Raw genomic sequence first — 22,987 nt, 5'->3', positions numbered from 1 at the left:
CGGACATGACTGAGCGACTTTCACTTTCACTTTTCGGGAGTAAGAAATGGCTACCCACTCCAGTATTCTTGCCTGGAGAATCCCATGGACAGAGGGGCCTGGCAGGCTGCAGTCTGTGGGGTTGCAAAGAATTGGACGCAACATATATTTTATAATTGTCTTAAGCAAATGTGGTGTTCAAAAGTCAAAATTCCTTTTAAGTATAAAATCTTACTTTTTGGAGACTGTTCTACCACACTAAACACAGCCACCTCCAGTGGATAATTTAAACTCTTATTTTTTCCAAAAAAATTATAGTGTGCCTGCATGATTGTGTTGACAGTTCTGATCAAGTTTACACAGTGCTGACCAACAACCATTCTTGAACACATGAGTTAATCAAACAAACACTTTAATAACATGCTAGGGAAGAGGAGTTGCCTTTCTTGTAAAACTCAAGAGGCATCAATCAAGAACCTTTTTTATTCTTTTAAGCAATGTGGTTGGCTGACATTGATATAATTCCCTGGAGGCTGTTTCCAGGCCAACTCTTTAACTAAGTTGAAGGAATAGGGAGGCGTTAAATCTTTCTAATGAAAGATTAGCATCTCAATAAATCAAGGGGTGTAAAGGAAAATAATAAGGGAAAAATGGAGATTATCGACCAAGAGAATCACTAGTTGCTCTCTGGGTACTCAATGATTTACTCTTTGTCCTTCTAATAATCTCTTAACATTTTTTTGCTTTTGGTCCCCTACTGAAGAGAAACCATCAGTATATGTGTATTCTTAAAGGGAGAATAAAAAATCTGTATGTATATGTAGAAACATAAATAAATACAAAAACACATGCACATATAACTATACAAATAAATCACCTCTTTCAATAGAGAGAAAAGAGTCTGACTAAGAATCTTGGTGGTCTAGTGGCTAAGATCCTAGGCTCCCAATGCAGGGGCTTGGGGTTTGATCTTCCATCAGGGAACTAGATCCCACCTACTGAAGCTAACAGTTTGTATGCCACAAATTAAGATTCCATGTGAGAATGAAGTCAGAGATCCCCAGTACCATAACTGAGAGCTGGGGCAGCCAAGTAAATAAAATAAATATTTGGGAAAAAAAACCTAACTGGGTTCTGACCAAAGTTATTACCCCAGAGCTTCTCTTTGCTTAACTCAGGCAGTGATGATCAAGAAGTACATAAAGTTCAGGCGTCAGTCTTCTCTCTGGTCCACACTGTCTAAGAAGCAAGTGGCATTTAGGGTACAGACTAATAACTGTAGGTCACACACTGAAGAAAGCATTCTACTTGAAAATATCCTATACAAAAAAAATCAACCGATTTCAACCCTACTATCTTTTTTCTTAATAACTAGTAAAACCTTGCAATACACTTATATTATCATAGTTAGTAGCTATGGGGGAGTGTGTTTGTGTGTGAGAGAGAGAGACAGAGACTCGCTCAGTTGTGTCTGACTCTTTGTGATCTCATGGACTGTAGTTCACCAGGCTCCTCAGTCCATGGAATTCTCTAGGCAAGAATCCTGGAGCGGGTTGCCATTCCCTTCTCCAGCTGCTGCTGCTACTACTGCTAAGTCGCTTCAGTCGTGTCCGCCTCTGTGCGACCCTATAGACGGCAGCCCACCAGGCTCTGCCGTCCCTAGGATTCTCCAGGCAAGAATACTGGAGTTGGTTGCCATTTCCTTCTCCAGTGCATGAAAGGGAAAAGTGAAAGTGAAGTCACTCGGTCGTGTCCGACTCTTAGTGACCCCATGGACTGTAGCCTACCAGGCTCCTCCGTCCATGGGATTTTCCAGGCAAGAGTACTGGAATGGGGTGCCATTGCCTTCTCCCTTCTCCAGCTATGGAAGTGTAATTGCCAAGATATTTCCAAAAATGACCATTTAAACAGTGGCACTCTTTTATCTTTAAATGATAGTAACTTTTCTGTTGAAGCCTCTGCCTAAATTCCCAATGCTGGCAGAAAATTATTATCTCCACCCTTTAGAGTAGATTTGTTTCACTCACAATCGATGGGTTCTTTGAGTTTGTCCATGTTACAGGTTTCCCAAAATATGTATGAAGAGTGTAGTACATACTAGATTTTGGAAAGGAAGGAAGTTTTAAAAAAAGGGCAATAGCCAACCATATTGTCCTGTTCAAGCATGCACATGTTTTATTTGAGTATTCTCCAAAGGTCTATTTTTTCCAGCATAATGCAGATATTATGCTATCCTTTGAAATAAGATATATGAATTTCAAACAAAATTGTCAAAAACAATGACCTTGGTTACTCCATATGGTACACAGAAATAATCACATTTCACTTACAATACAGATGCACTTAACACAGTCATCAATAGTCATTCACCACCAACACAGTATATTTTTAAATCACCTAAAACACCAAAAAGTTTTTTTTTCTTTTCCAAAAGTCTAAAGAAATTAATAGTTTTGGATAAATGATACCTTGAAAAGGAGGCAGAATTGTCAACGGAAATAATCTAACTGCATTTTAAAATGTAATATTAAGAACATGAAAGTAGAAATTTTTATCGGGAATAAAGACCTAAGTATTCCTGATTGTGTTTTGTTTAACCTATTTTTTAAAAAGTTTTTCAACAAATGCCATCAAAGAAGTTTCACTATATATTTGCTCTAGAAGCATAAAGTGACATGAGGCAGGTGTTAATATAATTGTTAATATCCACACTTCAGGAAGATTAGTGACTTTTAAAAAGACATACTAGGTATAAAGCCAGTTTTTCCCTAGAGATAGTAGTTTATCTGACTTTCACTCAGCAGGTGTTTATAAATCTACTGTGTGCACAGCTTTGTTCTAGAAGCTAGTCTAGAAATGGGAAGCAAGAATTTCTGGCTTTACTTGAAAATGGTTGGATTAATTCCTTTTTATGATAAATTATGATTAAGCATTTTAAAATCTCTATAGTAGAGGGATAATTATTTACTCTTTCCATGTATTGAAGCTAAACTTGATTCCTTACAGTGGTGGTTTGGAATGAACAAAACTTTTCATTGGACATAAAACTTTTTTACATTGTCACGTGCAGACATGTCTGCTGATATATTTTAAAGGTGAAAAGATATCAAGACTTTTCACTTAAATGTACATAGAGATCAATTTTGTATCATCAAAATCCTGTCCTCCTGATTTAGAGGAGAAAAATTGCTCCTTGTAATAAACAGGAACCTTTCTGAGACAAATCTGTGCTGCCTTCCTCAATGGCATAGAAAGCGTGCTTTCATCAAATACTGCTACATAAAGCACTCCAGTTTATCTCTGCATTTCAATTCACATTAATTATTCTCAAAACGTATTTGAGATCTAAAGCAAAATAAATAATACATCATGTGAGATTCTGGGATCACTGGTTCTGTGATATTAGTCCCAGCTAATTCTTTTCATGAAACATACAATGATATATTCAGTATCTGGGCTTTTCCATAACAGCAAAAAGGTCAGAGATAATTCACAGATGTCAACTCCTTTTTTTCCCTAATTTTTGACTAACGGATGGAGGATGATGGTAATCCACTGATAAGATAATTTGTTGGGGAATACAAAAGTAGGAAATTCCTTTGAACTACAAATGTCAGTCTAGTTGATGATGATAAACCCAATAGAAAGGTGCTATAGAAATACAGGAACAAATAATTCACTGTCACAGGAATACGGTGGACCAAACAATATTACAGAAAAACGTTTATGGCACAAGGGTTTTGGATTAAAAGGTTATCTAAAACCTGGCCACAACAGAAGTTTTTCTATGGAACGTGGCTCTTAATGTCTCTATGAAGATATGGAAATACAACAACAAAAATATCCTGATTCCTGATACAACAAGTGTACAATTAATTATTGCAGTTGTAACAGTATCTAGGTGCAAGGTAAAACAATGATTCATACTGAAGTATCTGAACACTTTAGATGTACTAGTGAGCATCCCCATGAGAAATACTGCAGTTCTAAAAGGAGTTTATTTGCACAGCCCACCATGGAACATGAACAATCAGCTTGTTGTAGGTGCACAGAAATTCCCTCTTCCTACTAGTATAGTTTATCATGCCTATTCTGAAGACAACATAAGGAAACTGAGATAACGGCTCCAAAGAATTCTAGCATGCATTATGATGGTTTCCTTCAGTCAATACAAATGTGTTGTGTGTGTGTGTGTTTTTAATGTGTAATCATCTTCATCATCGCCAATGTTCATGGTTTTAACAGGAAAAATTTTTATCAAAATGTTTTCCATATTTTTTGTTTTGCATTCAACTGGAACATTATGTTCAAAGATTTATTTTATTAAAAAAAGAGTTCTGGTCATAAGAAGCATCAATAGGCGGCATTTCATTTGTGCTCATTCACAAAGTCAAAGGGCCACAGACTATTTTATTCTCTGTATAACAGGTCAAACTCTGTCCAGAAATGCCATTTGGTGGTTTTATTTCCATCCACAAGTTTGTAAGCTTTGTGTTTGTTTCATTATCAACCTCCTTGCTTTGTCATTTTCATCTGCAGAGTGTTTATTATTTCTTCTGTCTTCCACATTGGGATTCTTTCCACAGCCAGTGCTCAAATTCTCTTGAACCTGATTTCAATTGTCTTACAGAGCAGACACTCTGACGATATTGCCTCCTGAGTACTCAGGAGACTCTGGCCTGTCATCTCCTTCGGGGGTGGTGACTGGAGGTGTTGGGATGCTTATTATTGCTGTAGTCACATAAGGTTGTTCACAGTTTAGTTTAACACACTCTTCCATTTTGGCATTTAAACTGGATCGGCTGATGAGGAAGAAAAGATTTAAGAAAGTAAGTTGTTTACTTAAATTTTTTTTCTTACAACTGAAGAATACATGTTTTTTTTTTTGTTTATCAGTAACATTTTAAAAGGTTAAAAAGAATCACCATGATTAAGAAAAACGAAACACCAAAGCTTAAGATAAATTAATGTGAACATTAGGGTATTAACATCAAATGAATGTCTAAAAGCCAGCTCAATGTGGTTCAATTAGTGTTTCTCAAAGTGTTTCCTGCTTTGAGAATGCAAAAAAGAGGATCAGGTGAGTTTTAGAAAACCTAGGCTGAGCAAAGTAAAAGAGTTTTCTTTAAGATAGGCTCTCTGAGAGGTCTGAAATACCATAATGAAAGGGATGGGCTTCCCAGGTGGCACTAGTGGTGAAGAATCCTCCTTGCCAGTGCAGGAGATGCGGGTTCGATCCCTGGATTGGGGAGATCCCCTGGAGAAGGAAATGTGAGCCCACTCTAGTATTCTTGTCTGGAAAATCTCATGTACAGAGGAACCTGGTGGGCTATGGTCTGTGGGGTTGCAAAAGAGTTGGACATGACATAGCAACTAAACAACAGTAACAATGAAGGGGACATACCCTGTGGATATATCTTAATTCTTTTGACCACAGAATCATTTTACTATCTTGTCTCTTTGGGATACAGGATACCCTTAAAACTCTCAACTTAGTGACAGCAAATATTAAGAACTCAAGTTAGTCATTATCAATACTTAAAAGTTTCCCCCAGTGCTATTCTTGCATGAGTTATATACTCTGTGTGGGGAGGGGCGGAAAGGGAAAGGGATAAGGAATGTAGACGTATGAGCTTTAAACTATTCTTTTTCATAGGAAATTTAATTAAGATCTTTGTGTCCCAAGATTTTTTTTTTTTCTGAACACTCCTCCATTTCCTACCTTGTTTTGGAATAAATGTAAAGCAACATACACGTTGACTATCTTAGAGACAGAAATCTTCATTGCTCCAACATTTAACATTCTGTCCCAGAAACATCAAAATCAACAGAGCCTGAATTAAGAATCTCATATAGACTTTCCAAAGATTGTTGGAGGTCAACAAAGAAGTTGGACTGAATTAATGGATTGTTAATATGGAAAGGTAAGCTTTTTAATTTGAAGAGCAAAGGAAAATCATTTGCGCAGAAATCGATATTTTTAATGATTTACCTGGTTGAAATGTACTACTTATTATTACACATGCATGATAATGGTCAAAACAAGTGGCACAAAAAGAGAAGCAAAGGGAAAATGCCAATAGAAAAATTCACTTAAATTGTCCATAAACTCACCAGAGGTAAACAATTTGAACGTTTCACTTACCTTTCTTTTGGTATTAGATTGGTTTTTGTATTTGTTGAGGCCCAAAATACCTTCATGATCAAAACTGTATACTGATTCAAAAGATCCTTCTGGCATAGTTTTATTTTTCACTGTGATATTGACTATGTTGATATATTTTGGCATGTATTGAATACCTTTCAATCATATTAATGTTAATCTGTCATTTGTGGTTGTGTTGACTACAATTTCAGGTCATTAATGTTTAGTCAGGGGACTCCTAAGAGGAGAGGTATCTGCTTAAGAAAAAGTTGTGAGGTTGAAGAGGTAGAAACATATTTGTGAATGCCTGACCTTCTTATCTTCTTTCTACTCATTTAGTACTGATTTAGCTACTACCTTTGCCTCTTCATGAATATTACAGTAGATCGATTTTCCTACTTGTTTCAGTTCGGTTTTGTCTCATTCTAAACCCAAGGAGCTAGGATTTAGATGCCATAGAGGTACCAACATGACAGCTGGTGCAGATGTGCTCTGAAAAACAGCACAGGTGTGTGGACGCACACAAATTAATTTCAGGTACCTGTTAGATAGTGGGGTTCTCTCCACACATCTAATCTGAATCGTGCTGAGTTCTTGCACGCTCCCTCGGTGGCTTCCTGATACATTGGCGTTTGGAATGCGGAAGGTCTTTTTGTGTCGTCTTGAACAGCAAGTGCTGGTGACTCCTTGTTGTGAAGAAAGAGAGGGACTGTGACTTGAAGGACGATTAACTGTTGCAACTTCCATGCAGCTTTCTTCAAAGACTTGTTCATCCACAAATTCGTGATTCTATTTTGTAGTGGTAAGAAATGTGGAGAAAGCACAGAAACACAGTTAACTTTTAAAAAATTTCTTTATTATTTTTAGTGAAGTATAGTTGACTTACATTTTACATTTTACCTTAAAAAAAAAAGATTTGAATAGCTTTCTTTTTAGAACTCAAATCATTTTCATAATAATTAGAATAGCAAAGCTTCTTGTTGTCGTTTGTATGAAAATAATATCTCTCCAGTTAGAATCTGAGATTGATATACACAGGCTGATTTAGCATCCATTATAGACTAACTCTATTTGAAATATCGTTTATTAATTTAAACATACAATCTGGACATTATAAACTAAATATTAAAATCCTCAAAAATGAGTATAGATAATACCCATAGGGAATGTGCAAATTTACATGTATGTTATTTTTTAAACAAATTGACAGAATGAAGTTATGATAAAGAGACTATTTTAATAGAATGTTCCAAGTTAGATTGTCTGTTATATATTAGCAAATATTTTCACATGGGACTGAAAATATTTTTTAATCAGAAAAATGAGATAACTAAGACATTTTCCATTCCTTTAGATGCTCCTCTAAAATTCCCAGTGTATAGAAAAATATGACTTATTAAATAAGTAAAATATATTTATCAAAATGTATTATTTTATATTTGACCTAGAAGCGGTTAACACTGAACTTCTGAGGTCTCCATTCTTATCTTTGTAATATATTACTGGCTGGACCCATGATCTGTACCTATGTTCTTATAACCCAGAAGTCAACAGTGATGGACATCATTTCACATAGCACATCATACAGAAACACAGTGTAAAATTTAATTTTAAAATATTTAATAAAGAATTGGCTCAAAAATCGCGTATGGAAGACTTTTACCTCAGAAATAAAAGAGAAAACATTTTTGGTTTGAACTACTAAGAATGTTTTCAACTACTATTATTTTTTTTCTTTGTGTGGGTGGGAATAGTCTTATAATGGAAGGCTTTGCTCATGCCAAATTTCACTTAACCATCTCTCATCCAAAAATATTAGTAAAACAATGGAAGGAAATTGCTGGCTAATAGGAAATAGATTGCTTTAGTTATTCATTTTGCCATTTCTTTGCTAAGATAAGCATTTTGCAGTAAATGAAATTTAACATTCTATTTAAAGTCCAGAGGATAATATGATCATCTAAGACAGAATTTCATGTTAAATATTAATTTTTATAGAAAAAACTATTGCTTACAAAGGAGTCACAATCTGTTTTCTTCTCTTACATGCACATTTCACACAAAATATACAAGTTATAAGGCATGACATTCTAATTTATCTCATCAGTGATTGGAAGGGAAGAAGCCATTCTGTGACAGGTTACCACATATTCTGGAGTAGGTAGCTCCATTTAAACTATATTAATAATTCAATTTAGTGTTAATAATAATTTAGTGTTACATAATTTATGATTAAAATAGCCCTAAAAAACTTCTCTGGTGGCTGTGATGGTAAAGAATCTGCCTGCAATGCAAGTTCATGGGGTCACAAAGTGTTGGACATGACTGAGCAACTAACACTTTCACAAAAGGTAAAATAGTCAAAAAATGAAAATAAAAAGAAAAAAAATGGTAGGGATAAATACATTTGATTAGTGTTGTCATTTAACTTTCAAAGTTATCCTGATATAGAACTTTATTTAAGATACTAATATAATCAGTAACCACTTGTTTAAAACCTTCAAATATTTTTCCATTTATTATGAGATAAAGATCAAAATTCTTTATGTGCCTCCAAAACCCTAGGTTATCTGCCCACCGACTTCCTCTGTTCCTCCCTTGTGTTACAGGAAAGGACAAAATCTGACTCCATGTTGGATCTGCTTCTTTAACCTTTGCTTCCTGTCGCTTTTGTTTACTAAAAGGATACTGTCTATACATAATGGTCTGACTTGGGAAACCCTGCCCCTCTGCCTGAATGTTAAACCAATGTGCTTTTGTTGAGAGAGACATCCTGACCCTGTCCACCTGGTACAGGAAGGAATTAACATATACCCTCCCCGAAGTTGACCATTCCAGGAGATATTTGCAAGATTAACAGCCTTTTTATTTTACTTCCTCACCTCCCTCCTCTCTGTTCTATCAAAGAACCTGGCATTCCGACTTTGAGAAGATGGTTATTTTGAGACATTAGTCAGCCATCTTCTTGGTCTGCCGACTTTCTGAATAAAGTTGTTATTTTCTGTCTCAACACCTCATCTCCAATTTATAGGCCTGTCATGTAGTGAGCAGAGTGAGCTTGGACTCGATAATACTTGTCCCAGAGTACCCTCTTTCTTTCTGACAACCCTCAATTTCCTTTCCTTACTCTTAGCCCAAGTTCCAGTCTTCTCCAGGTACTTACACCTACCTTTAACCCCTTCATCTCTTTGGTTAACTAACTCATAATCGTCCTGTGGGTCTCAACTCAATTTCCTCCGGGAAGCCTTGCCTGATCCTGTCCCCTCTGGCTGCACCTTCTTTGCCCGTAGTCCACTGGGGTCTCATTGTTTCTTTCCCTGCTTGTTGTCCTTCTCCAGTAACATCTATATTTTGTCCCAAACCTGGAGGCTCAAGTAGGCCAGAGGTCATACCTGACATCATGGTGTATCTTGGGTCTGGCTGACTGTCTGATACATTACAGCCAAGAAATACATATTGGTTGAAAGACTATATAGATAAATGAATAAATGGATGAACAATATGTCAGAATTGACTACAAATATGTGTCTCTGGTGAGTGGACAAGCAGACTTGATTCAAATACAGTGAAAATTTTATTCTGCTCTGTGGTCACAGACTGTGATCCCTTTTGACACCTTATCTAAGAAACAGATGCCTTTGTTAAAGAGGAGGATCAACTGGGAGCTTATAAGGGAAGAAATGCAGACTCAATCCTCAGCCCCTAGGGGTATGCCAGTAATTAAATGTGTCATTTTTCTTAAGAGGACAAATAATTTTTATTGTCTATATCTATTCATTATACCTGTGAATGAAAGAAACTCTTATTTTCAGTTATTCTCTATTTTGTTATTGCTATTCCCTTTTCCCCGATGTCAGGAACACTTAAACTTCATTATTTTTTTTTCTGTTTAATCAGTATTTTAAGAAGCAAGAAAAGATATTTTATAGAACTTGCAGTCAGCTACTGGAACACAACTTTCTATCTGCATTCAACTGATATTTTAGCCTAAAGTTAAGATCACCCCTAAAGTTAATAACATTTTAAATAAGTCTATAAAATACTTTCTATGTTGAAATGTCACTAGAGCCTTTCAAAGTAATTTCAATTATTGTGGATTTTTTTTGGGGGGTGCGCTTAGTATGTTTTGCAGTAACGCAGACAGTGACATCACACTTAGAAACCTTAAATATTCACAGAGACCAATGGGATTACTGTCTGAGTTGCAGGGGCAGGCAGTGCTGCCTTTTCCTTACCGTGGTTTTTTCTAGGCAGTGAAGCAGGTGGTGGTGCTGGGTTTCAAAGCTGGAGCCAGATTTGCTAACAAAGGCCTGCTCATCCTCGGAGGACTGTTAGCAGAGAGAAGACAGAAGGGCTTTCTATTTTATTTGCAAACAATGAGAATCTCAGCTACATATTTCTACTGAGAGATCTGGCCTATTTTCTGAGATTAAATGGCAGTATTTTATTTTTACTTCTTTTTTTTTAACTGAAAAGAATCAAATGTAGAGTTCCTTTTGAGTTTGATAATCAGCATTTACATTTTCATCAAATTAGTGGTCTCAGCTTTTAGACTTGCCTCCCTGAATTGAAAATGTAATTCTCTTTTACTCATTCATCTCCCAGCTACCTTTGAAAGTCTGAGAGCCATTATTTTTGGATAATAATTTTTAACCTAGTACTTAGATAATCCTGAAACCACATCATGCTCACCTACACAAAAGCTATTATGTAAGTAAAGATGATTGGGATCCTAAATATTAAAAGAAATTTTTAAGGTAAAAATTCAAGTTTCTCAAATTACATTTCATACTGTGTGACTTTTATAACACTGAATGACGTTCCCTCTTCAATAAGAAGTACAGTAAGTCCCTTACATACAAACCTTCAAGTTGTGAACTTTCAAAGATGCAAATGTACATCTGGTTCCAGCAAGAAACCAGAACTTGTGCCATCAAATCCAAGTGTGAGTGAAATTGCAGCTTGCCTTCCAACTCCTATTACTGACGATTCTTTAGCTCTACCATCTCCTCCTCTAGTCAATAACTCTTGCCTGTTCACTTAATGCAGTCCCTGTGTGCCAGCTGTGGTACTGTACTACTGTAGTACAGTATACCTTTTCAAGGTGCTAGCTATACTGTAAGATTAAAAATGTTTTCTTCATTTTTTGTGTTTGTTTTTTATTATTTGTGTGAAAAGAATTATAAACCTATTAAAGTACAGTATTATATAGGCGATTGTGTTAGTTGGGTATCCAGGCTAACCCTGTTGGACTTATGAACACGTTGGACTTATGAACGCACTCTCAGAATGGAGCTTGTTGGTATGTAGGGTACTTACTGTAAAACAAGATATCACATCACCCCTCCCATCAACACCCAAATGAACTTTAAGGAACACACCTAAGTCTGAAATAAAAAACCTAGGTATTTGAATTGTTGAGAATTTTCCCTATGTTTACATGAGATAGTGCCAAATACTGCCCGATGATGAATGGGAATCATGACTCACTTGGCAGTATGACATATCCCAGCTTCTAGTCTACAGCCAATAAGATGGTACAGGGCGAGGTTATATTAACAAATGACACTTTTGTTGTTTCAGAGGCATTTTCATAATAACTCACAATAAAATTACTTGATTAAGTAGAACTAAATCAATATTGTACCAATAAGTTGAACATTAAAAGAAGAGAAATTCTTGACTGTACCTGCAGTTGGTTACTGAGTAAGCCGTTCCGTTTGCTCTGCATGTAAGCATTTGCACTTCCGCTTTTGGCTGCCCGGATCCTGGCCAGTCTGGCTTTCTACAGGAGCAAAAAAACAATGTCCTCCTAAGATCTATGATTGGTTTTCTTAAAACGCTGATTGCACGCTTATATAATCCTGCTGTTAGCACACATATTTTAAAAAGCATGCCAGCTTTTCACACTAACTACTGAAAAATAAACTCAACATTGGAGTGTTTGATTTTAGCTAACATTTATCACTGAGATGGATGACCTATTTTGGAGTTTAGAGGTAAGAATGGTAATTAAGGTTTTACAGTAAGATTAAGTTATTTCAGGGCTTCCCTGATAGCTCAGTTGGTAAAGAATCTGCCTGCAATGCAGGAGACCCTGGTTCAATCCCTGGGTTGGGAAGATCCCCTGGAGAAGGGATAGGATTCCCACTCCAGTATTCTTGGGCTTCCCTTGTGGCTCAGCTGGTAAAGAATCCACTTGCAATGTGGGAGACCTGGGTTCGATCCCTGGGTTGGGAAGATCTCCTGGAGAAGGGAAAGGCTACCCACCCCAGTATTCTGGCCTGGAAAATTCCATGGACTGTGCATGGGGTCGCAAAGAGTCGGACACAACTGAAGGACTTTCACTTCAATTTCAAGTTATTTTAGTGTTGTTTCTGGTCAATTGCACCAAGAAAAATAGCAGTCTTACTTATATTTTCACTTATCCCAATCTGAGTAACTTAATGAAATGAAGACCTAGCAAACTAGCTGCCAACTTCTTTTCATTTAAACTAATATTCTTTTTAAATTTAGTAATTAAGTTCCAGGAACCTACTGCCGTTCTTCTCTGTCTTTCTTCTTCTCCTCCCCACTCCTTCCCTCCCTTCTCCTCTCTGTTTCTTACCTTCCTCCCTCCCTCTCTCCTTCCTCCCTTCAGTCCCTCTCAAAACAAAAAAAGATTATTCAGTTGAATCTTCATCCTTGAATATCAAATTTTGTTTTTGCAATTATTTTTATTCATTTGTCCAATGAAGTCCCTCTACCGAACAACAAGGGTTCTCTTCAAAAAATCCCCAAATTTATCCACTTTGTTTACTGGTTGGACTTTGATAGTCCATTCTACTTTAAATCTGCTGTTATATATATGCCTCAGACTTTCATGGTAAGGGTCTGGTGTTTGCTTCCTGGGGAGCACTATTTTGGTGACCATTCTGTTCATATGAAACATGTCTAGCAAGTGTATTGAGGAAGCGACTGGAATGACTTGGGTAAGAACTTGTACAATTACCCTACAATGACTCCTTTGCTTTTTCTAAACAACCAGAGGGAGACTATCTTAGTCTTTAATCCTGGAATCTTCTTTTTAACAAAACAATGTTAATGATCTAGATTTTTAAAATGGAAAATGAATATGTCCATATGATACAAATTTTGACACTACAAACGTGAAAAACAGAAGTCTCTCTGGACTTACCTACTTCTGTCCTTCAGAGTCAATTACTGGCAAAATTTCTAGAGACTTTTACCAGAAATATACTAGGCAAATAAAAGCAAGTATATATACATATATATTCATAAGTATGCATCCATACATTTTTATTCATTTGGGATGATTTGCTACACAGCCTTCTGCATGCAACTGTTTGCAACATATATATTCATAAGTATGCATCCATACATTTTTATTCATTTGGGATGATTTGCTACACAGCCTTCTGCATGCAACTGTTTGCATTTAGTACAGGTTGGACTCCTCCCATATCTCCATATATAGAGCCACCTCATTTATTTATGATTGTATAATATACCGCTGTAGGAATGAAGCATCCTTTAGGTAGCAAACCAATCACAATGAATTTTCAAGGCATTGGTTTTTTTTTTTTTTTGCTACTACCAGCAATGCCGCCTTCTTGGAACATCATGATGAGTTGATCTGCAATTTCTAGAAGTAGAATTATTCCTGGATCAAAGGGTATGCATGCATGTGTTTTGTTTGCTAGGTTTTACCAAACTTCCCTCCAAAGTGGTAGCAAGGTGCCTTTTTACCAACACCCACAGAATTTGACAGTAACACCAAGATGTTCAAAGCTCTCAAAATAGCATTAAGATAGCATCTGGCTTCAACCTCACCCCTTCTCTCTTCCTCTGTGAATTTCTTCTTCCTATGTGCCAATTCCAGGTTAAAATAATACTCTGTACAAAGATCATTTTATAAGTGATGAGAAAAATAGACAAATTTCACTGTTGGCAAGATAATGTTTAGATGACTCAAAATACTGAGACAATGCTAGAGAATGAGATTGGAAGGTAGAAAATGTTTAATTTGAAAAGCTGTACTGTGCAGCCAGGATTTCAAGACAGACAATAAAACAACAGGAAGTGACAAGCACGTTTGGAAATGATTTAGAATTGATGTAATAATTCAGAAATAAGTAATAGAAATATACATTAGGTTTCCAGAAAGGCGTTACGGTTGAAACATCAATCCTAAAGTCTCACTGGTCTCCTGGAACGTTCAGTGCCTTTTTTGGTTCCCTCCATCCCTTGACCTTCCTCTCCCCACCCCTTTTTTTGCAACCACTACATGTAATTATATTACTTATATCATAGTTATTAGTCTCACCTATGTCATTCTTCAAGCATTTAGCCTCAGTATTAGGAAATATTACTTTCTTTCATAAATGAGACATGTACACTACTCAAAGATACCCTCCAACAAAGGAAAATGACATATTTTCCATAATAGAAAACCTACATATTACAGAAAACACTACTGCAGAAGTAGTTCTCAGTTGAGGGAAAAAGAAACAGTTGAGTTTTAGTGACAGAATAGCCATTTTGCTAAGTCAGGTACTGTGTTAGAAGAAGAACCAGTTTCATTAATGGCTTTTCTTTTGGTTTACTACATACAATACTACAAGTTAATTGGTTTACTCAGTCTTGTGGAGCACCATGCTAAATGTCTGTTGAATGCTAGCCTTCAACCAGAAGACCAGAAATAGTAGATTGATAAATGGAAATAAGTATAAGGCATCACAACGCAAGACATGGTACTTGCTCTCAAGACATATTAACCTTTGGCTAAGAAGATACTATTCATAAAAAGATAAAAGTCAAAAATAAGGTGAGATGTATGGAAAGAGTAACATGGAAACTTACACTGCCATATGTAAAATAGATAGCCAAAGGGAATTTGCTGTATGGCTAAGGAAACTAAAACAGGGGTTCTGTATCAAACTAGAGGGGTGGGATGGGGAAGGAGACGGCAGGGAAGTTCAAAAGGGAGGGCACGTGTGTATACCTATGGCTGATTCATGTTGAGGTTTGACAGAAAACCAAAGTTTGTAAAGCAATAATCTTTCAATAAAAAATAAATTAAAAAAAAAAGAGTCAAACAGAATTGTCAAATGGAGACTAGAGATAGCAAGTAACATAAGATTTGGGAGAAAGAGAAATGACTGCTAAGGGAAGGTTTCACTGAGAAAGCAGGAATTGGGACAGTAAGATTCAGAAATCTGAAGAGAGTAAGAAAAGAGATTAAATGTCTTCATATTCTGTCATTCTATCTTGGGAGGGGTGTGTTTGTGTCTGTGTGTGTGTGTGTAGAAGAGGATTTCTCTTCAGATACTGAACATTTGTTATTGTAATTGAAAAGGGCAAGTGCAGGTAAGCAAAATTCTCATTTTTTACTTAAACTCTCCACAAAGTGGTTAAAACTTTGAGTACAGTATTGTTTGCATACCTATTTTTATTTTGTATAAGTTTTTGCTTGAGCTTGGTGCTGGCAATGGGATTACATACCAAAATTTTGGCCTCAAAAGCATTTTGTTATATTATTCATTATTCAGCTTGACTGCTACTTTTTACTTAATGGACATCTTGACTGAATTTAGCTGGTTATTTCTGTATAACTTTGATATTTGTCAAATCACCCAGTTTCAGATAAATCTAAATTATTTTAGCCTAATAAATGTTTATTATTTTTAAGACATTTCTTGGGAAGGAAAATAGAAAATTTCCCTTGGTAACTTATTTAGTTCCACATTCATCTTTCTTTCTTAGATAACTATGTTCAGTTTATTGGTCACAGACTATTTACTGAACTTGTCACTTTAAGTTTTTATATTTGACTTTATTAAGCCAATTATTCTAGTAGTCACAGTATGTAAAATTCACTCATTATGGCAGAAACTTAGAATATAGAGACACTTTAAAGATAAAAAAATTCATAAAACATACTTTTCAATTTAGTGTTCTTTTTAAATACCATATTTATTTATGCATTTTAACTTTATTTAGATCAAAAAGCTTCTCAAAACATTCTAAGATTTTCTTTATCGATTTGCTTGTTGCAGATGACAAAGTTAAAAAAATACATATATTTTGAAGGTTGGTTTATTTGAAAATCAGATTTGTATTTCCTACAGTTTTCATGCAGGTAGCTCTTTTTTTGGTGTTCAGAAGATGAATGATAGAAGCTCATACTAAAGAAGAAATTTCTAGAAGGGAGATGGATGGATGCTGGAGAGCTAAGCTTTTGCAGGATTTCTGTTATTGTTTTTAAATAATTTTTATTTATTCATTTATTTTTAGCTGTTCTGCGTCTTTGTTGCTGCATGCGGGCTTTTCTACAGTTGCGGAGAGTAGGGGCTACTCTCTGGTTGCAGTGCTGGGGTTTCTCATTGTGGTGGCTTCTCTTGTTGCTGAGCACAGGCTCTAAGACACCTGGGCTTCAATAGTTGCGGCTCCTGGGCTCTAGAGCAGAGGCTCAGCAGTTGTGGCGCACGGGCTTATTTGCTCCATAGCATGTGGGATCTTCCTGCATTGGCAGGAGGACTCTACCACTGAACTACCAGGGAAGCCCAGACTTCTGTTATTTTAAACAATGCACTGTGTGGCCAGTAGAGGGATTGTAATGTGTGGGCAGAGACAAAGCTGTGGTATGTGACAAGCCATGATGGAGGCTGTTGTGGACAAAATTTCCCCACCTCTGCTTGTGAACAGTGTGCCCCGCAGGAGACTACAATTGCCCAAGAGGGTACTTTTTTCTACTCCTCCTTGTTTATTGGATTACCAGTTTTATTTATCATCATTCTCTACAATAATTAAAGACTAGATACTTGTCCAAAAAATGGGGGATTCTGTAAAGGAAGAAAGTACAAGGCAAAAAGAGTGATTCTTTCTAAAGAAAGCAGATCTCTGACAATGGATATAAACAAATTCTCCGGACAACATGCTGTGTGTCCACACTGATTAACTTGAACTTTCCAAAGAGTTACTTTATATGAGATTTTTAAACTTTATATGGGGCTTTCCTGGTGGCTCAGTGGTAAAGAATCCACCTGCCAATGCAGGAGACACAGGTTCCATTCCGTGGGGTCAGGATGATTCCCTGGAGAAGGAAATGGCAACCCACTCCAGTATTCTTTTCAGAGAAATGCCATGGACAGAGGAGCCTGGCAGGCTATAGTCCATGGTGTTACAAGAGGCAGACATGACTTAGTGACTAAACAACAACAACAACAACAATACTTTATACTGTATGAAGTATATATAAAGTATACTTTTTAGTTTACTAAAGGCATCAACATTGTTTAAAAACATGTTTAAAACCTTGTTCTAGAATTACCTACAAAGCCAGTTATCAACTTCACCAGAATCTCTCATGATAGTTTATAGTTACACCACACTATCTAGATAGTGCATCCACTTTAGTCACAGTTTTTGGATATTTTTAAAAAATGAATCTATCCTTAAAGGACATGATACAGTACCCATGAAGAATCCTGGAAATCTAGCTCCATAGCCTTAAGGAAACTATAAAAGATTTCCATAACTATTTCTAAGCAACAAGCGCTCTGACTCTCAAGATGATTATTTTAACAAAGAATGGGGAGAGGACATGTGCTAACCTTTAGTTCACTTTTTTGGGATGCATCTATCATAGTGTTTAAGTGTATGAACCTGGGAGCCAGGTGCCTTGGATTGAATGAGAGATTTCCAATTTGTTAGGTATGTAATCTTAGAATTTCTCAAATGTTGGATAGTTTAGAATTCTCATCTATGAGTACGAATAGTGATAGTAAGTAACTCCTAGACTTGTTATGAAGACTACATGATTTTTAAAACATCTAGCCAATACCTGGCACATTGGAAGCCACCAATAAATAGTATTATATTATGCTTATATAGATTTATATACATTTGCATATAATCTTAATCTTATTGTGAGGTAGGTGTTGTTTTCTCCATTTCACAGATGCGTATGCAACCTGTTTCCTCTGAGAAGGATGAGGTCATTGATGTGAAGTTCAGAGAAACAGTAAAGTGCTGGGCCAAAAATAAAACTTAGCTACTAATGATCAGATTTCTCCTACTTCCTGTGTCAACTATGTTGGACATCTGAGACATATTTTGGTGCCCTTTAATAGCCCCAGTCTACTAGGACCAACTTGATCTCTGATGGACAGAGACTAAATGAATCAGATCTACAAATATGATTCTAATAAAATTTGCCAAGAATCTATCTTTGATTTTACTATTGTCATTAGTGCTATTCACCAAATATTTCTTTCTCGTTGTCTGTGGTTGCATAGTAGGATTATCTTGCTCTGCCAGTTCTAAAGTTACACGTGACTATGTGACTTACTTGGGTTAATGCAATAGAGATGGAAGTGACTTGGCCCACTTCCAAGAGGAAGTTTTAGGAGTCAGGCTGTGATTCATCATGTCCTTTTACCTCTGCTTGCTTGCATGATTGCAGACGTACATTGTTAAGATGGAGTTTCTATCACCAGAGTAATCTGTAGCATGATTAAGAAATACTCCTTGTTTTTAAGTCACTAACATATTAAGGTTCTTTTTTTACTGTAGTATAATTTAGCTTGTGCTGACTGATGCAACTATCGACCCAAACCAGCACACTGAATAGCTAGTAAGGGATTTTAAAGCTCACTTTACAGAGTGGGAGATGCTAAATCATGGTTGCACAGAACTGAATACTCACCTTTTGTGCTCTTCGTTTGTCTGCTCGTTGATTCTGGTGGTAGATCCGACTGAAGTTGGATACAATCACCGGGACGGGTAGAGCGATGACCAAGACTCCGCTCAGAGAACAGATGGAACCAAAAATCTTCCCTGCTATGGTTTTTGGTACCATGTCACCATACCTTGGAATAGAAAAAAAAAATTGTTTTAAGTCACAGAAAGTTATTTCTATCTTCTACAAATAGTTTTTAGCTTTCAGTCAAGTGATTTTTTGGACCAATCTATCTCTACTTTGCGCTTTCCAGGTGGTAATAGTGGTAAAGAACCCGCCTGCCAATGCAGGAGACATAAGAGACATGGGTTTGATCCCTGGATCGTGAAGATCCCCTGGAAGAGGACATGGCAATCCATTCCAGTATGCTTGCCTGGAAATCCCATGGACAGAGGAGCCTGGCAGGTTACAGTTCATCAGGTCACAAAGAATCAGACAAGACTGAGGCGACTTAGCAGGAATACACGCATCTCTACTTCATGGCTAAAACATACATGGTTTAAGACTTCAATAATCAAGACATTATGAATATCTGAATATAAAAATTACTTTTTGACCTTGCAGAAGTGGATTCTAACATTTAGAAATTGCTTTAATTGGAAAATATTTTAAGCCAGATGATGTAATGAGAGCTATTCGATTTGTCCTTTATATCACATGGCATTGTTCTTTACATTAATTTATAGTCACTATTTCCATGCTGAATGTTATAGTCTAGATAACACTGTTTTCCACTTAATTTTTTTTCCTACATTGAACTGGTTATGAAATTTAAATAGAAAAAGTGGTACATCACATTCCTTTCATCAGATATAATGTCTTAAAAACTGAACTCTCCAAGGTCCCATTAATCTTAATTTATGAAATCTAATGGCCATTTCTCCATATTATATTACTTAATCTCTTATTTGTGTTGATTGGTTTTCTCTTTAGTTAAAATACTTTCTGTCCTCTTCAGGGTCGGCAAATTCCCTTAGTGACCTTCTACCTCATCGGGTGCTACTTTTCCATCTTCTTTTCTGGCTCCTCCTTTTCTCTTATCTGATTTCTAAATCTTGGAGTAATGTGGGTCTCAGGCTCTTATCATCTCAGTATAAACTCTCTTCCTATGTGATTTTATCCAATCCCATAGTTTGAACTATCTATACTTTGAAAGTGAAAGTGAAACTCGCTCAGTCAGGTCCGACTCTTTGTGACCTCATGGACTATACAGTCCATGGAATTCTCCAGGCCAGAATACTGGAGTGGGTAACCTATCCCTTCTCTAGCGGATCTTCCTGATCTAGGAATCGAACTGGGGTCTCCTGCATTGCAGGCAGATTCCAGGATTTCCTGGAATCATATTTGTTGTCTATATGCTACTGACACACTAATTTACATTGATAGCCCTGATGTTTGTCTTGAAAATCCGACTCATCTCTTCAGTCATTTCTGCTCTGATTATTCCTACCACTAGATGTTTAAGAGCCTATTAAGGCTTAAATTAGCCAAAAAGGAACTCTTATTTCCCTAGCTTCCTCTAGCCCCTTCAAATCTGTTCCTCTTGCAGTCCACCATTTCTAGTTAAATGGAACCACAAACCACCCAGTTGCTCATGTCAACACTGAAAAAGCCAGCCTATCCTCAGCCCATGTATCTCACTACTCAGCTAGCCTGTTGACTCTGACCAAACCAAATTATATTGCATTTGGGTCTCTTTCCTCAACCAGAGCCAGGGATATCACTTCTCACTTGAATTCTCTTTTCTACATTTGCCCCGTTACAAGTTACAACTCATACCAACATAGCAGCAAGGGTTATGGCTTGAAAAATGGAGTTTGGGCTGCTGCTACTTTATTTAAACCTTCTGATAAACTTGAAAGTAGAATAAACCCAGGTTCCTACTTTTGTCTCCAAAGGCCTACATCCTTCAGTTAGTTTCTGGCTATATTTCACACTGTCTTCCACCCAGCTCCCTGTCTTCCAGTCACACTGACCATCTGACTTCCCATCACAAGGGCAGCCCCTAGATCATCATTATGCAGGTTGGGATTTAAATGTCTCCCTTCCAAAAGTTATTCTCTGGCCATGTTCCCCATAGTGTTATTATACTTTCCCCCAAGTCTTTCTCTAAAACATCTTCCCATTTGATTACCTTTAAAGGACCTATTAACACATGAAAGTTTCTAATTTGTTAACGTGAAACAATTTCCTTGGCTCCCCACATACTCTGCTGACATGAGGATATAACCTTGATGAATTGCAGTTATTCTATTTTGTATCTCACTAGCACACAGCAAGTTCTTCATAAATATTACTTAAATGAATATGTTTTCACTACCTTATTGATATAGAGTTCTCTAAGAGTTCATTGCTGGGGAAGGGGACAAGGAGGAGTGTTTTTTTTTTTTTATTGAAATATAGGTGATATGCCTGGTTTTAGGGATTCTCTGGTGGCTCAGATGGTAAAGAGTCTGCCTGCAATGAGGGAGACACGGGTTCAATCCCTGGGCTGGGAAGATCCCCTGGAAAAGGAAATGGCAACCCACTCCAGTATTCTTGCCTGGAAAAGCCCATGGCTGGAGGAGCCTGGCAGGCTACAGTCCACGGAGTTGCAAAGAGTCAGACACGACTGAGTGACTTCACTTTCACTTTCAGGTGATATGCAACACTATAGTAGTTGCAGGTTTACAACCTATCGATTTGATATATGCAGTTTTACTGAGATATAAGTGACACCAAACATTCCATTAGTTTCAAGAAGGAGATCTGTTACAGCATTGCAGAAGTTACCTGGCTGCACCTTTGAAGTGCCAACTACTCCCTGCTCGCTTCAGGGCTTTGGGGTGCTCAGTGCACTCAGAGTTTAGTCCTTAGAAACAGGGCACAGATATTGGAATCCAGACTCAAGGAATTTGGGAGTACTTGGGGATACTGTAACTTGAAGAGTGATCTAGGACACGTCATTCTAACTAACACTGTTTATTGGACATTTATATGTCAATATGGTGGCTCAGATGGTAAAGAATCTGCCTGCAATGCAGGAGACCTGGGTTCAATCCTTTGGCCAGGCAAATACCTTGGAGAAGGGAATGGCAACCCATCCCACTATTCTTGCCTGGAGAATTCCACGGATGGAGGATTCTGACGGGCTACAGTCCATGGATTGCAAAGAGTAGGACACGACTGAGCAACTAACACATATACACAGAGAGATGGAAATTGTAGAACTGGCTCAGGACTGGCTGCTGAGAGTGACAGTAGGCTGTACTAACCAGCACCACATTTGGTGACCCCATTCCAGGCTCTGGTCTTTTGCTTTGAAGGCCGAGTGATTCACTCTTGTTCGTATTTGATCGGGTAGCTGAGCTAATTCACTGTAACTGAAATTCCCACATGGTTTTGGCATCAAAATGACAGAATTGATTTACATTAAAAAAAAAAACAAACAAAAAACAGCCCAAGAACTTGAAACAGGCTGCATCCATGTGAAACAGGACCTCTTTCTATAGTCCATCAAGGAAGCTAAATCAGAATCTGAAAATGATGTTAGTGAGGAAACAATCAAAACGAAACAAATTTAGAAGGTGAGCATAAGAGGCTTGGGGTCTTTCTTGCCATGAGGATATATCAGTGGAAGATCAACTTTTTATACCATGTTTGCTACAGATCACATTGAGTACCCAGCCATGGTTTATAAATATCTTCTTTCCTTTTGCACTGACTATGCGTGGGCTCTGTAGAAGTCTTTAACACACATCCCCTTCATATGTACATGCATACATAAAAGCAGCTTTTCAAAACAGAGATTTGATTTTAATGTTTAGCAATTAGGATCTCGAAAGTGTCTCTCAGAAAACAAAGTAAATAAAAACCCAACTATTTGTTATAGCCAGAGAAGATACAGATTAAGTCCATGTAATTAAAGTAAACCTTTAAAAATATAAGCAAAATAGCTAAATGAATCCATCACATACTTTTTCCTGCCCCTCTGAGATTTTTTTAAATTACTATTTCCTAACTAGTTTTTAACTTTTTAGGCTCATTATATCATCCAGTAGGCAAGGCCGGCATACTTGTGGTTATTAGGAAAAATTAAGGGCTGACTGAACCCAAATCTCAGTAAGATGTTAAGAAGAGTG

The 22,987-nt window shown here is 37.0% G+C and overlaps 1 protein-coding gene across 1 annotated transcript in view; it reads right to left on the bottom strand.

Moving 5' to 3' along the window:
• Positions 1 to 2,131: 2,131 nt before the first annotated feature.
• KCND2 (potassium voltage-gated channel subfamily D member 2) overlaps positions 2,132 to 22,987 on the bottom strand; it is a 546,699-nt gene continuing 525,843 nt past the window's right edge. The window contains exons 2-6 of the mRNA XM_081535341.1: positions 18,834 to 18,996; positions 11,814 to 11,909; positions 10,360 to 10,452; positions 6,666 to 6,913; positions 2,132 to 4,781 (exon numbers count right to left, since the gene is read on the bottom strand). Coding sequence (XP_081391467.1) covers positions 4,604 to 4,781; positions 6,666 to 6,913; positions 10,360 to 10,452; positions 11,814 to 11,909; positions 18,834 to 18,996 — 778 coding nt within the window. The 3' untranslated portion in view covers positions 2,132 to 4,603. The remainder of the gene's footprint in view (positions 4,782 to 6,665; positions 6,914 to 10,359; positions 10,453 to 11,813; positions 11,910 to 18,833; positions 18,997 to 22,987) is intronic.

The sequence above is a fragment of the Giraffa tippelskirchi genome, chromosome 10 (assembly GCF_054371585.1).
Source record: "Giraffa tippelskirchi isolate mGirTip1 chromosome 10, T2T-mGirTip1v1.2.pri, whole genome shotgun sequence".
Classification (NCBI taxonomy): Eukaryota; Metazoa; Chordata; class Mammalia; order Artiodactyla; family Giraffidae; genus Giraffa; species Giraffa tippelskirchi.
This window is presented reverse-complemented; position numbering and strand designations above follow the sequence as displayed.